This window comes from Aptenodytes forsteri, unplaced genomic scaffold (assembly GCF_000699145.1).
Source record: "Aptenodytes forsteri isolate BGI_AS27 unplaced genomic scaffold, ASM69914v1 Scaffold88, whole genome shotgun sequence".
Taxonomy (NCBI): Eukaryota; Metazoa; Chordata; class Aves; order Sphenisciformes; family Spheniscidae; genus Aptenodytes; species Aptenodytes forsteri.
This window is the reverse complement of record NW_008795948.1, coordinates 2950293-2967524: the sequence shown is the minus strand read 5'-3', so window position 1 is coordinate 2967524 and position 17232 is coordinate 2950293. Positions and strand designations below refer to the sequence as shown.

The following is a 17232-nucleotide window of genomic DNA, read 5'->3' as shown; positions in this document are numbered from 1 at the left end:
AAATTTATGGAAGACTGTACTGTAGCCTTAGAGCTACAGACACTTCATACTTCCCTTTAGCAGCTTAGTAAAATGCAATAAAAACTGTCTGTACAAAATTTATAATAATGGATGTCAAAGCCTACATGCCCTCACGGGGTCCCTCTTTCAAGTTAGTTCTTGGCTTAGGTCAAATATATCAGTCCATGTAAGACTCCAGAAGACACACCAGTAGTTTAATATGTCAGATACCAGCTTTGTCACTATAGAAAGGAGTGACATGGAACATGTAACAGTGAGTGCAAACACGGACAGGCTTCATCTGACCATAACGAGGTAATGGAGCAGAGTGGGACGAACAGCGGGAACAGAAGATCTGAAAAACAAGAGGGAGATTTCACTTTAGTTCCTTTGAAGAACTGGATGGGACAAAATTAATTTCGAGAGAAGGCTGTACACGCTGGGCTCTTGTGAGTCGACAGCACCAACCTCCCTCAGCACAGCAAGTGAAAGGCCTCTGCAGGCAATTCATAACCCGATGACCAATTGACCTGACTGTGCTTAGCCTCTCTGATGCGGGTGCCCAAGCACTGACATTGGCCAAGGCAGGCCTGTCTGTGTCTGCAGGTCACAGGGGAAGGCGGCTCCACCACAGACGAAAAGAAACCTCTCTCTCCACTGGCTTTAAAGACAGACTAGGGGAATATTTGTGACTATCTCCAAAGTTCCTACTCCTGCAAGTCCACTATAAAGATAACAAAACCAGCTTCTCTACCCTCTTCCTTTTTAACTTGTACAGCAGCAAGTGAAATGGGATTGCAGATTTCTGGCTTCCCGAGGCACATGACTGCTTTATTCTCCCTCGCTCCCTTTTCCTCCCCCACAAACTTGCAAAGCAGCAGCCCTACACACCACAGTTCTCCTGCAAAGGTTTAGAAAGAAAGCAAAGGGACACGCCGTCCCTGCAGCTGAGCTGTGCATCCCCCCTCGCAGTGCAGGCTGCTGTGGCTCGTTAAAGCTCAGAGCACTAGCCAAGAGCAACTCTCGATTCGGGGTGTTTGTTCCAGGATCTCAACAGGGGGTTCTGCTTTTTAGAAGACAAATGCTTATCGATGTATAAGAGTCAAAACCCTCCCCCCCCCACTTTCTAAACGTAAGCTGAGCAGTTGACAGCCAAGACATACAAAAACACTTGTGACTTGAAAACCCTGGCCAAGCACACACATTTTGCTGTGCAGCTGAGTTTCTGTGCTATGCATAAATTTGCTGTTCTCTTTGGCAGATAGTTTCTCACATGTTCGACTGAGTCATTACCTTGCCACAGCTCCGACAGTGGTGTTTCCTGCGAATGACTGTGAAAGGAGCCTTGCACGCAGTGCAGTAGCTGCAGACTTCATCTGGAACCCAGTCAGGAGGATCTGTCAGAAACACAGCAACAAAAGGGAACATAAATCAAAAGGGAAGAAAAACAAACATGCAATTACCAGATCCTCAAGGGAGTAGGGAGAATAAAATATAACAGCAGCTGCTTTCATCTGAGATTCTCAAGGTGCTTTGCAAACAGGCAGCTAGGTGAGTTCAGGATGCCTGAGAGGGCTCAACTCCCCCCTTCTCTGCCAGGCACCCACCTTTGGGCAGAGCACAGCAGGCACTGAAACAGCACACGGCAGCTCTGGACTCAAAATGAAATACATCCTATTCAAGTGAAAGTGGCAGGGAAAGGAGATAAGCAAAATAAAGTATGAAGACAAGAGACTATTAAAGCAGAGCTGGAACACAGGTGTTTTTGTCAATGCAACCAGCCATCAAAACAGCCTTAGAGCTGAGATCATTCCCAGCCTCTTCAGCCCTCCCTACAGAAAGGCTGACTGCTTTTCTGCAATGAGGCAAGCAACTCTACAAATAAACTCAGAGCCTGATTACAGTCTGCTAAGCTATTAGGACTCTTACTGGAAGTCACCAGTAACTACAACAAAACCACAAAATCAAGTGTAGGAGACTTAGCAGAGAAAGAATTTGACCATTATCCCAACAGCATGTTTCAGTTGTTTATTTCTCCTGTGAGCTCTCTAAGTTCTCGTAAAAGCCAAGCAGGGAAATGATTTGGTTTTGGCAAAGCAGAAGGCACTGGGCTCACTTCTGTTGAGCTGCTTCTGCTAGTGACAGACTGACATGACCCTCAGAGAGTCTAAAATTACGAGTGTAGAAATGATGTAGCTGATTGCTTAATTAAGTTATTAATCTAATGAAGGGCAAAGCAAGTTCTATCCAGAAGGAATCCATGGACACAGTGAACATGATCTGCTGAATGTATTTACCCAAGTTCCCTATATGCAGCTTCTTCTATATTATTTACAGTATGCAACCCATGTAATTGCTGATTTATAAACCTGACAAGCAAGATCCCTGCCTCAAGGAGCATATTATCAAACAACAAAATATATGGTGCAGTTAATGCAGAGGTCAAGAGGGCTACAGCTACAGGCAGAAAGATGATAATTAAATGAAAAATCCACTGTATTCTTCACACATAACTGTGACCAGTTTTCATGTGTTTGTCATATTGCAACATTTCTCAAATGAAAAGTAAAAAGGATATAGCATTCAATGCAGAAAATGTTCAAAAAGCAGATTAATAAAAACAAAGAGAACTTAGAGTCTTGACTCAGCTTTTATGGGCTCCTCTAAACTATTTTGGAAGTTAAACTAGTTTAAGGAAACAATCGTTCATTTAATGAACAAACTGGTCTGATAAAGGTCACAACTATAGGGACAGCAACCAAAACCAAAGTCTGTGTGCAGAGAAATGACTGATATGGTCAAAAAGAGGAGATTGCACGTAACAGCCTTCACCTCATCCCTGGGAAAACTCCACCAGAAAGTGTTCTGTGGGGATACAAGGCTACAAAATCCCACTTCAAAAGCAGGCTTTCCTATGGCAGCAGGGAGATGCAGGACTGCCAGCTGAAGTCGAAGCATTAATAGCAATGAAACCAAGGGATTTTCCTTTCCAATTCTTTTCCTTCTCTGCAACCTCCCTAGCTACTACATGTAACTTGCCCAGTGAAACTTACTCCTAGCGTGATGTCAATTTTGAAAACTTCGTGTCATTTTCACAGGAATCTCTGATCTGAAACCACGGCAAGCCTGCTGACCTTGGAGCACCTCCATGTTCCCCATCCAGGAGGTCCCTTGGGTTATCACATATATTCCAAACAAAGTAACTGACCCAATAACGATATTCCTGTTTAAAACTTGCCATCAGACTACATAGCCTTGATTATGTTTTCAGGGATTTAACCATCCTGTTGATTCTCACTAATTTTAAAGACAGCAAAACTTAGGAAGTTGTTCAAGCTCTGTGCCACCAGGTCTCCCTCCCAAATGAACACAGAGCTGGTACAAGCAGGTTTGGCAAGATGCCTACTTTGGCACCGATGCTTTATCAACTGCATTATACTGTGGGCTACCATGTTCAGCTAGTTACTAATTTTAATATTCACAGAAAAGCCACAAAACACAGGCCCTTTTTGTACAAACTGCAGCATGCCAACATGAACTGCAACTTCCACAGCAGCTAGTACCATAATTACTCCTTCCCTTAGATCATGATTAGCCCAGACACATTATAAGCTAACACAACCCCACCACAAAGACTCTGGAGCTCATTGGTGGAAAGCAGCTTTCTTATCAGGTGTGTACCATGTGGGTTTTGTTTTGTTTGGTTTTTTTCTGTTGTTGCCCCTGAAGTGCAATGTTGAAAAAGTTCTTTTTTAATTGACCTTGTATGGATTTAATTGTCTCCAGTGCCAAATAAAAAAGAAAAATTGCAAAAACTCCCATGAGAAACAGCAAATTTATTTTGATAAATAAAGACCTTATAAACTCATAATAGTCATATAATCCATAGTTCATGGTTACACAGAATTACTTGACTGCCAGATGAATTCATCTGCAAACTTTGTTTTTATAATTGCATAAAAAAATAAATTGCATCTTAGTGGTACTCAATGTATAGAAACAGTATAACCCTCTCTACAGAATGTTCTCCCACATTAGAGGAACTCTCTTTACCTCCATGTTGGTGTCACGTCAGCTGATTCATTAAATTAACACATCAGTAGAGTGAGCTAAAGGGCCCATTTTCCCCCAGACTGTGACTCAACAACAGTAAGGCCCTTCAGGAGGGCTGTGCGGCCAGCCCCGTGCCCCGTTGCTTCTGGGTTGTAGTGCCCTCCCCCTAACTTCCCAATTGCTCGCACCGAGCTCAGCTGCACTGCAGCACACCCCCAAATAGTAACACTTAGTTATATAACGGCTTTTAACATTCAAAATGCTGTACAAACATTAATTGCTTTAATCCTCATCACCCAGCTACAGTCAGTAAGTCTGTGTGGGGAGAAATCAGGAGAGAAATGTCTTGCCCGAAATCATACAGTGGTGCACAGTCCTGAAATAACAAATAAGAAACTTTGGGCCACTAGCCCTATGCCTTTGCTTCCAGTTGTGACTGAAAAAGTCCTTACACTGAGTACAAACACAGAGGCTTCATTTTGAGAGTATGCACTTGCTGAGAAATTAAACGCAATCCTGGATTGGAGCCGAAGTGCTCACACTGTCAGGAAGGATGAAGCCCTGAATGACTCGGTCTCTCTGAGCCGGTGCAAGCCCCAGTGGCAACGGGACCAACACCCCTAGGTCCCCTTCACATGCCTCATCTCGCTCAACCTTGGGAGCCGCCTTTCTGACTTACATATATTACCGATTGAGTCATCAGGCTTTTTATAGAACAGGTTTTTGAAATATTCTCTGAAGAGCAGTTTCATGAGGGGATAAAGCTTCGATATGAGGAGCAGAGTGAGTTATACAAATTAAACCCCTAGCATTAGCCTGGAGATGTGCTGGAAGCAGAGCAGCAGCACCGCACCCGTAGGCTTCTTATGTTATAGTCCTTCTCCGGGCTGCACTGCTCCATTAGCTCTGCATGCAGCAGCAAAGGGAAACATCCAGTCTCTAAAGCACTATCTGCCTGTGCTTCGGGGATTTGTACAAGGAATGGAGGGAAAACCTCATTCGTGGGCTAATTGGCCCACTGCTTTATCATGCAATGAGAGTTAAGGGAAGTCTGTTGGGAAACGGATGAAGACCACAGCACAAACATCAAAGAGGAGGAAGAAGGGAGGGAAGGGATTAACGAGACAGAAAGACTACAGAAATAACTTTTAGAAGAAAACATTAAAAGCATGTACAGAAAAAAAGGCAGAGAAAGCAAGAGAAACAAGTATTTAAATAAGAAACAAATTTAGAGAAAGGAAAGGCACAAGATAAAATTAAATAGCGAAGACTGAAAAAGACATTTAAAAAGGAGAAACAGTATTCCCAACTCTTAACTATTCAAAAATCTTGCATTACAATCTCCCATAAATCATGAAATTTTAGTCTTTTTATTCCTTTTATGCCGTAGCTTTTAGAATTCACCTTTACATGTCTCTGCAGCTTTGTTAGCCAAAACGGTTTTCTGTTCTATGAAACTTAAAAATCTTACATAAATCTGAGATGCTGGAGCTTTAAGAAAACCACAGCCATGATAAAAATCATAGGCACTGTAAACACTGCCAAAAAGCACATGCAAATTCATTTTGCTTAAGTACGTGCAATAGATCTACTGCAGTCTGATCTAATCTTACAAAACCAAGGAGAACATCTCTGTGTCCCAGAACACAAGGAGAAGAGAGCCTGGACCCGGATGCATCAACAGTGTTGATTCAAACAAGATTAGACCAGAAAGTTCATTCAGTGGTGCTGAGACACAAGAGACTGGGTCAGGGGGTGGGGGAGGGAAATAATCCCAAAAGTTGTAGGAGCTTGCAGAAGGCCTAATTTAGCAAATCTACACTCTGGCAGAAAACAAATCAGAAAACGTGCACATCACGACTCCTGTTGAACAGCAGCTACTAAACCCTAAGCTTGTGGTGGCTGCGTTATGGCCAGACAATTCAGAGCAAGGACCCTTTCTGCGTCTTTTGTTTTTATCAAATATTCCTAATGCAGAACTCAAACGGAAAGTTCCTCCTGCATCGATGTGTATTAGATTTTAGAGCACATCATGCCTAACCCTGACTATACTTTTACCAAACTAACCTTAAGAGGGCTGTTCCTACAGCAGCCTGTGGAACTTACACCACTGCAGCCATCAAAGCGCATTACCCTCACAGCTGCAAAAAAGGTCAGATGGGCTTGCTGTAGCTCTTCTGATGAAAGCAGGAATTGTAAATTCTCACAGTTTTAAGTACGGAAAGTAAAGAACTAAGGTGACATGACTTTACCCCTCACTTCAACTGCCACAGTAAGATGAACCTTTTTGTCCCTTATCACACATAATTTTCCATGTCATTCTGGGCCATCTCTGACTTTTATCTAAGATTCCTAGGAGGCAGTTGTACTAAAGTAACCTTTACCCTTGCTCAGCAGATTCAGTGTTGATTACAGCTGGCCTGAAATTTTTCAATAAAAATACATTTTCTGCTTCAACAATATTATTTGATGAAAATTTCAGGGGTGAGGGAGAAAACAGAGGTACAGACTTACTAGCTTCAAGGACAGCTCTTGTCAAACAGCTTTCTTAGGATGGAGTTTCTGTGCAAATCTAGAAAGCTTACACCAAAGCATGGAGCTTTGCAGGCTTGGGCTCAAGCCTCTGCTCTGCCTGATTGCACACAACTTTGAATGATGACATCCTGTGTCCATTCTGTACAGGTGCATGATCAGCAACTCTCTTTGGGCAAAATAATTATTTACGTAAAATGGAACAACTCTGATAGAAAACACTGACTTCCACTGGGATATCGTTCAAATCTTCACTTTAAATCAGACTGACCAAAGACTTGGATCTTCCATATAACTGTTACTAGGAGTCTTTCTCTGTAAGAACTACCAACAATTATAAACTAGAAGCAGGCTGATAATGTAGATCTACATACTACATGCCAGAAGAACACTCTGTATTTTTAGGACAAAAAATTTCAAACCTAATCAAAATGTCATTGTGGAGCTGAATAAGCCTGTGCTTTACAGTACTTCTGGGATGTTTTATCTTCCTGCAATGAAGTCTCAGCAAGTTCCACACTGTGCTGACAGAGAGGGCTAGTCTTTGAAAAGGTAAAAGGCTCTGAGCAAGTTCTTAAAACGTCAGTCAGATCAAATTATTGCAATATAACCTAAAAACTGTACAAAATCCTGTAATTTTACATGCATGATTAAATCTGCTCAGTTGATTATAAAACATTGCCTCAATATGGAAAACTTGATGTTAGATTCTTCTCTCACACAGTGTAAGCAGAGCTGCTGAATAAGGAAAAAGTAAAAAGTTACATGGACAGAATATGTTTGGCCACTGAACTGTGCAACAATTTAACTTCTTTCATTTAGAAAGTGTTGCTGGTCATCATTATAAATAATAGAGTAGCCATAGGCATGTAGAGGACAAAAGAAAAATTGAAGCATTCAGCTAGAGTTGACAGCTAATTCTAGACTCACCGTGATTAGATTCTGCACACACAGTAGCATGGGTGGGTTTTCTTGACCTTGTGACTTCTTACTGCAACAAGAACAAGAGCTCGAGCCTTGGGACCGTAAATTACTGAGTTGTGCTCGTGCTGCTGGTTGGAGAGCAGCGAGGACTTGTGACTAGACAGAAGTGGGTGGGCTGGAATATTACAAGATGGAAAGGGATCAAAGAGAAATAGAGTGCTGTTGTGCAGCAAACAGATGCTAACACTGTTTGGCACAAACAGTTATTTGTACTGGCAGCCACAGCAAATCCATTATGGCTGGAGTTATAACTAGGTGGCAGCAAGCAAGGCAGTTCTGTACGGATGCTAGAGTAGTAAGGAGTAAAAATGAATGTATGGTTGCAGAGAGAGCTGAGATGCTACAGCACATATTTTCATGGAGCACCAACAGCTTCATAATACTTTTTTTTTCCTTGAGAAAATCTGATTTCTAGATGTCTCATGCTTATTCCTAGACAAGAAGTGTAACTCACTTTCTTAGCCAGCCTGTAACTTCATGACATTGACAATTAAAAATATTCACCTTCCCTCAGTCGCAACAGATGGATTTTTCCTGAGTAATAAATTACCCCAAGATACATGCATGGTCAAAACTCAAGATTTGCCAAAGTTCACTATTAAAATCATCAAGCTCACAACGATAAACAATGCTCCCAAATACAGTGAGCAGGGACTTATACTTGATCACATTTACAGGTTGATAAAGAAATGAATACATAAAAATCCTTATCAAGACAAAAAAAAGTTACACATACACACTCTGCGTGTGTGTGTGTGTATATATATGGGAAACTTGGCTAATACAAAGCAAGTTTTGTGTTGGTGCTGGAAACAAGATCCCAGACACATAAATGGTAGAAAAACAAACTTCTACTTCCCTGATGTTTGGTTTTTTAAAGCTATAATGCATATTAAGAATGACACAGCTCTGTCCCAGCAGGGATACTCTTAGTTAACCTAGCATAAATGTAATTTTCTTATGTTTTCAAATGTGGAGGTTTGCTTTAATTTGTGTGTGACCCATGCTGCCTGCTCTCAGTCCCATGCAAACTTCTTGGTCAGCTTATTATCTAACAGTGGTTTGTCCCAAGCTGGAGCTCAGGAACTTCCCAATAACCTTCTCCTCGTGCTGGCTGGTAGCTCACCAGGACACAAAGAGAAAGGCAGTACTCACAAAAGGTCCCAGGACACAGGCCCCTCCTGCTATTACTGCAATTCAGAGCAAGCACCTCTGGTAGCAAAGAGCCCAACCTGCTTTTTTCTGAGCAGCTGCCGCTACGGTTTGCTTTGAATTTATACACAGAACTTTGTCCCCCCACTGGCCATCTTCTCCATCATACAACCAGGGCATGAAATTTTACTATATTTAAAACTTATTTATGGAATATTGTATAAATTCATCTTATATTCTAGGAAAATATAAATGTATTTGCTTTACATTCTCTCCCTATAAAAATACAGTGCTTTTTATACTCTACGAAGTATAAATACATGCGCTTCCTCAAAAAAAAGTCCTAGAGCATTACAACAGCAAAGATGAACATATGCATGATAGGGTCATCTGTACTTTTGAAAATGTTTTTGTTTTGGAATGCCAATTAATCTGTAGTTTATTGTATTTCAACCTTCAGAAGGTCACAGGATTTAACTCTCATACCCTTGCCAATGTCAGCTGGCTCATAATAAACATTCATATTTGTTTTATGACCCAGACCAGCTGGTGGGTTTTATATACAGTAAAAATGAGAAATCTGACAAAAACAAGTGATTCATCTTCATAATCTGAGTAGAGGCTGGAACCTTCAGTAGAATCTTAAAACTATTCATTTATTTGTTCAGGTTGCTGGGCTTGCTTTCCTTTTCTTATTACCATTGATTGGATGTAATCTTAAACATTCGGTACTTTCAGTAAGAGGGATTTATCTGATAATTGGAAAAAGCTTTCCTGGCAGGTAGCTTGCTGGACTTTCTCAATTTGATACATGCTCATGTTCTGCCACGATGACAGAAGGGAGGAGCTACTGATGTGCTCATTTGCTTTAAATTGTTTTCACTTTCAACTGAAATCATTAAGTGAGACCTGAAGTGTAGAAATGATGTACAAAAAAGGATCTAATTAATTTTGGTGCAATGCTGTCAGATTGGTGCAACGTTCTCAGATTTCGTGTTGAATCCATTTACAGTGTTAACTGCGGTGTACTCCTGTTGGCCTGTGGCTCAGATTTGACCTGGAAGACAAACCCGTCAGGCTTGCTGCAAGAAATAGGGCACAACATTCATGCAGCAAAGGCTGTCCTAACCACTAGACGTCTATCTGCACTCAAACATCACCCAAAGTCAGGGGCTGTTGCTTCCACAGTGGCCAGCAAAAATGAGGTAGGTGGGGAGGTGTTATAAGGGGGAAAAGGCACATGGCTGCTGAGGTTAAAATACTGCTGTAAGTTTATGCCTCATGCTGGATGCCTTAGGGATAGCAAAAACATGTATCCCATTAGCTATCACTGCATACCTCAGTAGAAAAATGCCTGTACAGCATTGCCAGCAATGACAACTTGTGACCTGAAGGGACAGGGGCCTGCAACGTATTGGAGGAGATGGCACAGAATGGGTGTTTCTACAGTTCCCACAAATTCAACAAACTGATCCACTTCAGATGCCCCTTTCTGTAGACGTTTTGTGATTTGTTCTGGTTTGGAAGGTGGAGCTCATCTCCATGCTCCCCAGCACACTCTGTGACACAGAAAATTCCTGCCCATCAGCAAGTCTTAAAGCTAAGTAACAGCAGGCTACACTAGTTAGTTTACCTAGTCAGAGGAGCTGTACTGATTTGTACAAGTAGGTATTTACAGCATAACCACTTACACACAAGCCAAGTAAGACTCCCAGAGAAAGTCTGCAAGGAGACTGATTCAGACATGCTCAAGCCTTGCCAGTGAGCAAGCATGGGTACCAAAAGCAGAGTACCTGCAGGAGCATTGGCTAACTGGCTCTGTTTAGAGGATGTGTTAGCATAGGAAAACATTGTGCCAAGGCAGCCAAGCTCATTCCGGCATCCAAGTCTACTTATTCAAAAGGGACTTGGTTATCCCACAAGGCTCTGCCACGCAGGCATACGTGAAACGCCTGCTGTTTCAGAACAAAGGTGCAGGCAGGAGGCTGTTTTTGCTGTAGTGCTATTAATACTACAGGTTGAGTTTTACCATTCACTTAAAGGCAGGGACGTAACTGATTCACACTGCCTGGGTGCTGCAGGGGCCCTTGAAACAGCAAAGATTCCACCTCCCCCCTGCCCCCGCCCCGGCCTTTACTACACTCCTATGCAGCCATAACATCACCTAAGCATCCAGAATGTTGTCCTCTATTTCAATTAATAACATCCTAAGCCATAGGCTGCACTTCTGCAAACATAAAACCTTCCCCATGCCAATAGAAGGTGCCATGAAAAGCTGAAGAACCTTAAAAGCTGAATAACATGCCAGGGAAGTGAAGTGACTTTGCCGTGACAAAATCCACTGTGAGAAAGTTATTCAGCATCTTGCAGTTCACAATAACTTGCTTTCAAGTTCTGTAAGTCAAATTCACCGACAGCATCAGGCATCGATTCAAAACAAAAGAATATGAACTAAAATGGTAGAAAATGAATAATCTTTTGCATTCTTTTCCAATACAGCCTATACATGGTAAGGATTTTGCTTAAAGATTTGTTCTTTACTGCACCTCCTGTGACATTCTGAATTATGGCACAATAGAAAAACCAATTAAAATGACTACTGACTAGTTCTTTATCTGCCACCAAATCATCTTCCTCCAGAAAAGATAATATTTCTACAGTGCATTATACATGAATTAGCGCTGCTGTTCTAAATAAATAGATTAGATTTGAGATCCTTTAGCCTGCAGCTTCAGAAGAAGGGTGAGCAAACAAACCATGGGTTTTATAAAGGCACAAAGTAACTTATAAATATGTAGCATTACTCTAAAACCTAATCTTCAAGAGTTCCCCCCCCCAATTTCTGATCTTTATTACAAATGATGTGAACCAACATTTCTTTTCTGTTGGTCACCAGCCTCTGCATACAAGCAGAGACATACACTGCTTATCACTCAGTTCTGGGTCATCCTGCATTCAAAACCTCTCACTGGAAGAACAGTAGTGTATGTGGACAAATAGACAACAACAGATCAAAGTTTTAAAGCACAGGGAAATTACTGCACACTTGAACTTCTGGGAAGCTTAGATACAGTTTCACAGTTGACTGTTGTCTTGTATTTCCCACTTGAACACAGAGACACTACCACTCCAATAATTGGGCTCCTGGTGTGCTGAAACGACCACTTAGCCCTGAAGATCAAAGCTGATTGCTTTCTTGTATGCTCCATCTCATACATCTACTTTCTCGTTTCTTATTCTTTGACTGCAAGTGCTCTGATATCTTTTAATCCATTTTTTTTATACAACGTTTACCATACACTAGCACTATAGTCCATAACTGATTCCTAAGCACTCCTGCAGCAGCTCAGATTAAAAAGAGAAACAAAAACTTTTGAGCTCTCAGAATGCTTGAATCCCGACCAAAACTTTGAGACTTACATATGCACTTTTCTTCACTCTTACCATGTATTCAGTAAGATTCGAGTAACCTCAGCAGACTTACCTAAAACTAACTTTTTCTTTAAAGTAATATGGTGAAGAATATGAAAATAATAACCAAAATATTTTGATCAAAGACAAAAGTGAAGAAAATATGAAAGGTACTTCTACTGTGGGAAAAAGTAGCACCTCCACATAATAGTCAATGATATAAAAGATCTCTTTAGATTTAGCTGAGAAGACCTTACATAGGGCTTTGCGTCTTACACAACCCTCCAAAACTTGTCACGTGCAAAGTCACAGGATGTATCAAAGCCTTTATTATACAGAACCTTCCTCCACTGACACAAAGGAATTCATACTGGATATGACAATCTGTATATTTCATGAGGCTGTTAGAAAAAAATCTGAAAGAAATATGGTCAGTTTATCATCTGACTTCGTCTCTAAACCATACTATGACAACATTTTATAGTCACTTTCCAGAGCCAAACTTTGAGAGTTTTCTTTTCCTTTTAATGTTTTGGTTTTTTTTAATACATCAGTGTTGTCTCATTTTAATTCTGAGAAAAAAAGAAAGTACCTTCAAAGTCCCCATCTCTGGCTTTTGCTGCAAGTTCTGAGGATGATATACTTTCTTGACATAAAGCACAGTCTTCCAGTGCTGCATTCCTTAAGCCCTGATTAACTGTAAAACAAACCAAAAGTACTGAAATTCATATTTTTCCAATTTGCACTTAAAATATTCATGTTAGGACTTCTGGGATTAGATTACAGTAGCATCTATATGTACCTTCTTATACTTCTTGCTTTTTCTTTACCCTGACACAAACAGTGATTTAAAAGTCTCCTCTCCTTCTTTGGAATGAGAACAGAAATGAAAGATGCTGTTATTACAGGACATAGTATTCTCTTACTTCTAGCAGTTTAGCTGCATCCTGTATTTTATTTCTTGGATCCTTTACAAAGAAGTAGATTATAAGAACAACCAGAGATTCCCTAAGTGAATCACACACATCAAATCACATATATCAAAGAGAAACTTCATCCCAAAAGTCCCTGAATTTTATTCGCTCATTTTGCTTATGCTTACTGTTGTCAACACCTTTTTTTTTTTTAATGTAATAGTTCATCCATTAGAAATTATTCCAACCAAGTACTGTTGGCTAATATATTTCCTAGTGATAATTCTTTACAGCTCCAGTTTCTTTATTACTCTTATTTGAATGTTCAGGAGCTCTTTGATCCTTCTCTTCAGCAATTCTGTCTAATTCTTGCCAATGAAAGCAGTCTCTTTTCACATTGTGACATCCTGCCACCATAAAAACATTGTGGAAGTTTCAACCACAAGTAAGAAAGGACTGTAATGCATGTTGTGCATTATCCCACTGCAGAGTTGGGTTGGATTGGAGGTTTTCTTATTTGAATGTTCAGGAGCTCTTTGATCCTTCTCTTCAGCAATTCTGTCTAATTCTTGCCAATGAAAGCAGTCTCTTTTCACATTGTGACATCCTGCCACCATAAAAACATTGTGGAAGTTTCAACCACAAGTAAGAAAGGACTGTAATGCATGTTGTGCATTATCCCACTGCAGAGTTGGGTTGGATTGGAGGTTTTTCTGCTAAATTTAACCACCTTCTAACTTAGTGTTTCATATGAAATCCTCAATGCTTTTAAATGAAACTGGGAGAAAGGGAAAGCAAAAGTTTTCCATCATGAGGAAAGGGGGGGGAGAGGGGAGGAAGAGAGCTCTGATAACCTTCAGATGCTGGTAGTTCTAATCATAACAAAGGACAAAGGTAATTGCAGTCTTGCTGGGATGACATGGTTATTTTTAGATAAGTTAGCAGACTTCCCTCTTTGAAAAAGAAATAATCAAAATGGTGACAGAAAAAATTTCTTGGATTGGCTCATGATCTAGTTCTGGTTCCATTATCTTAATTATCTAGAATTCAAAAGTGGCTATTTTTCTATTTTGAAGCCAAATTCAGCATTCTGCAATTTCTGCAAGACAGGCCAGATTTCAGCATTTTCCTGAGCATTCTCATCTTTTATGCTCTTTTTACACAGCTATTTAAACTTCACAAAGATACGTGTCTTGGTAAATTAAGATGTGTCCAGTGTGAAATAATACCGGGGGGGGGGGGGGGGGGGGGGGAATCTATGAAGTCCAAATATGGATATGCATACATTATGTCGTGCCCATATGGGCTACAAACACTGTTCTGTTATACATACTAATATGGAAATGAGCAGATGCACTCTGAAGGCTTTACCTCTTTCAACATTTGACTCAAGACGTACTCCTGTGTACCTATACTTCCAGTGACTTCAACCTGTTTACAGTCTGTTTCCATTACTTTTTTTTAAACTAGGTCGAATCACTGTACAGTGAGTCCTGTCAGAGTGTTAACAAAATGTTAAGGAAACTCTTGTCAAATAGTTCATGGATCCACATGAGGTTACCAGCAGAAATTCACTAGAGAAAACTACTCTTTAAATCTCTTTACCTTTCTTTTGCTTTTCCTTGTCTTCTGTTTCAGGTTTGGTTGCCATAACTTCAAACAAGGTCTTTAAGATACTTCTCAGATCACTAGCATAGTTTGTCTGCAGCTGGTCAGCAACACCTAGGAGTTTGAGAAAACAGATAAACCATTGCTAGACTATTACACCACCCTTAAAAAAAAAAGTAAATTTTTCTGTTGCTACCAGTAACAGTGTCATATTTATTTTTGAGGGGATCACTTGCTTGTGTTAGGAATAAAAATTGAACATTTAAACAAACTAATTTTCCATAATGGCCAAGTTACATTCTGGCCTTTACGCGACCTGCGATTTGATACCTATCTTCCTTGTCCTTTGGCAGGAAACACTGAGAGATTCCTTTTGCATCAAAATACAACTGCTGCATCAAATTTCTTCCCTTGAAGACACAGGGCATCACCAAGAAAAAGGAAGCACTTTGAAGTCAAACCTGTTGCATGCCCAAATGCTTCATCACTACAGGTCTAAGATGTCTGCATCTCTGATTCTGTAAGTTCCCATCAGGTAACAGGTCTTTCTAGACCAGGCTGCAACTGAGGCCCCAAAACAGTCTTCCTGCAACTTCATCTCTAGTCCAATCTATCATAACTTTTGTGCACCAAAAAAACCCCAAGGGTGAATAGTTTTTACATTCAGAACAAAAGGCTACTCTCATACCTGAGATACAGACAAAAAGGCGGTGAATAAGATCATTACTGCCATGAAATCTGGATCTGATCTTTTCTCGGGTGGCAATTTTAGCAGCCTGCAAAGCGAGCTGGATTTCTTCCTGATCGAGGTCATCAGATGAACAAGAACTCGTCATTAAACTACTGTTGGAGAAAAAAAAATTTTAAGAAAAAGAATGTAAATCTTCACTCAGTTATTCAGGGTGTTCAGCAAATCCTAAGGGATTTATGACTCAGGCAAGACTCTATAGCAAACCGGAACTAATTGCTGTAAATTCTTGTTGAAGTTAATCAACATGCAATCAATCACCACCACGTTTGATTTTCACTCTGTGGTATAGCTGCAAAAAACTTTTAGGCTGAAGATCATTTGTCTGTATTTTATTGCGTTTTCCTTAGCTATTACAAAGTGCCATGCCATTTTTCACATTAACTTCTTCTAAAAGCTCAGTCCTGAGACCATAACTCCAAAAATCCAAAAGGGGAATATCAACCTAAAAATGAGAAGGTCAGTTCTGAAGTCAACTTAGAAATTTATTAATGTGGAAGTTAATTTGAAAAAAAGAATTTCTGAATTATGTTACCTTAAAATAGTGAGAATAGAATCTAAATATAGGCTTACATGAAAAAAAAATGGAAAGAAGAGTGATAAAACATAATTTACACAGTAGAGAAGTAGATTAGTCCCCTTATATGCCTAACTGTAGAAATTACTGAAATGTCAAACTATTGTAACAGAATGGCTCATCAACTCCAAAGAGATTAAAATGTGTCACCAAATGTCTACTAGAGATTTAAATTTTCTTTTAAAAACCAGATGCACAGTTGCCAGCCATTTCCACCCCCACCCCCTTATGGAGAGGAAGCTTGAAACAACCTGAGACTGCAGGGAAGCTTTGGTGGGAATCCAGCTTCTTCAAATATCAGGAATTACCTAACTGTTTGTAAATCAAGATGTATTTTTGAAAAAAGGAAGTATTTAGGGAAAATGTAGCACTTTACCAATGGAAAAACCCTTAATTGGGAGTAGAGCACAGGATGTAATTACACTGAAGTCCTAAGGATTCACTGTGTTGACTGAAGGAGACATGCCTTCTTACTCTACTACATTCAGAGACAGAGGAACACGAAAGCATTTTCCCCACGTATTGGACAGAAATTACTCTCATCAATGATTACAACAAACTAGAATATTTTACTTACAATCATACTTGGCTGTCCAAAACTCCAGCACTCTCTACTACGCAGACAACTACTATGTTAAAAAAAGTTACTGACTACATAAATAGCATGCATAATGAAGGAAGTAGTTTCTAACACATTCCGAGTTCAATCTCTTTTTGTTAGGTGCTGAAACATTCACCACCTTGCAGATGCCATCCATATGGCAGTATGCATGAACAGTTATTGCAGGATAAGACACATAGGTAACATTTATAATTATTTATAACAAAATTTTATGGGATATAGTTTTGAAGTTCTATTTGTAGGCTATACAGGTAATCCTTTAAAAAGTAAAAATGAATTTATTAGGCCATAGTATCTCAAAAGCCTGAGTAAAAACAGAACTGAAAATAAATAAATACTGGAGATTAGTTATTGATAGAAATATCAATGGAAAATGTGTAGCATGGAGTACCTTAACTGGCTTCCCATTCTTTCAAAGACAGAGTAAAGAGCAGGCCTGCAAGAGACTCATTTTGTTCATGTTATCTATTGCTATTAACAAAAGCAAATTCTTGTAAAAAGATGTTAGTTCTAGGTTTACAGTTCCCTCAGCACCACGACTGATTAGGTTTATTAAAGATACTGAGAACCAAGTGAGAATTCTCTCTCTCAATTTTTCCTTTGCTTTTCCATAGGGGATATTTTATTTTTA

General features: G+C 39.9%; 1 protein-coding gene across 3 annotated transcripts in view; it reads right to left on the bottom strand.

The window, feature by feature from the left end:
- Positions 1-202: 202 nt before the first annotated feature.
- ZFYVE28 (zinc finger FYVE-type containing 28) overlaps positions 203-17232 on the bottom strand; it is a 79251-nt gene continuing 62221 nt past the window's right edge. For 2 of the 3 annotated variants that reach the window (XM_019473680.1, XM_009285399.2), the window contains 5 exons: positions 15343-15497; positions 14652-14768; positions 12725-12829; positions 1294-1397; positions 203-355 (listed from right to left, as the gene is read on the bottom strand). In XM_019473680.1, coding sequence (XP_019329225.1) covers positions 224-355; positions 1294-1397; positions 12725-12829; positions 14652-14768; positions 15343-15497 — 613 coding nt within the window. In that variant the 3' untranslated portion in view covers positions 203-223. The remainder of the gene's footprint in view (positions 356-1293; positions 1398-12724; positions 12830-14651; positions 14769-15342; positions 15498-17232) is intronic. The other variant, XM_009285397.2, reaches the window with a different exon arrangement.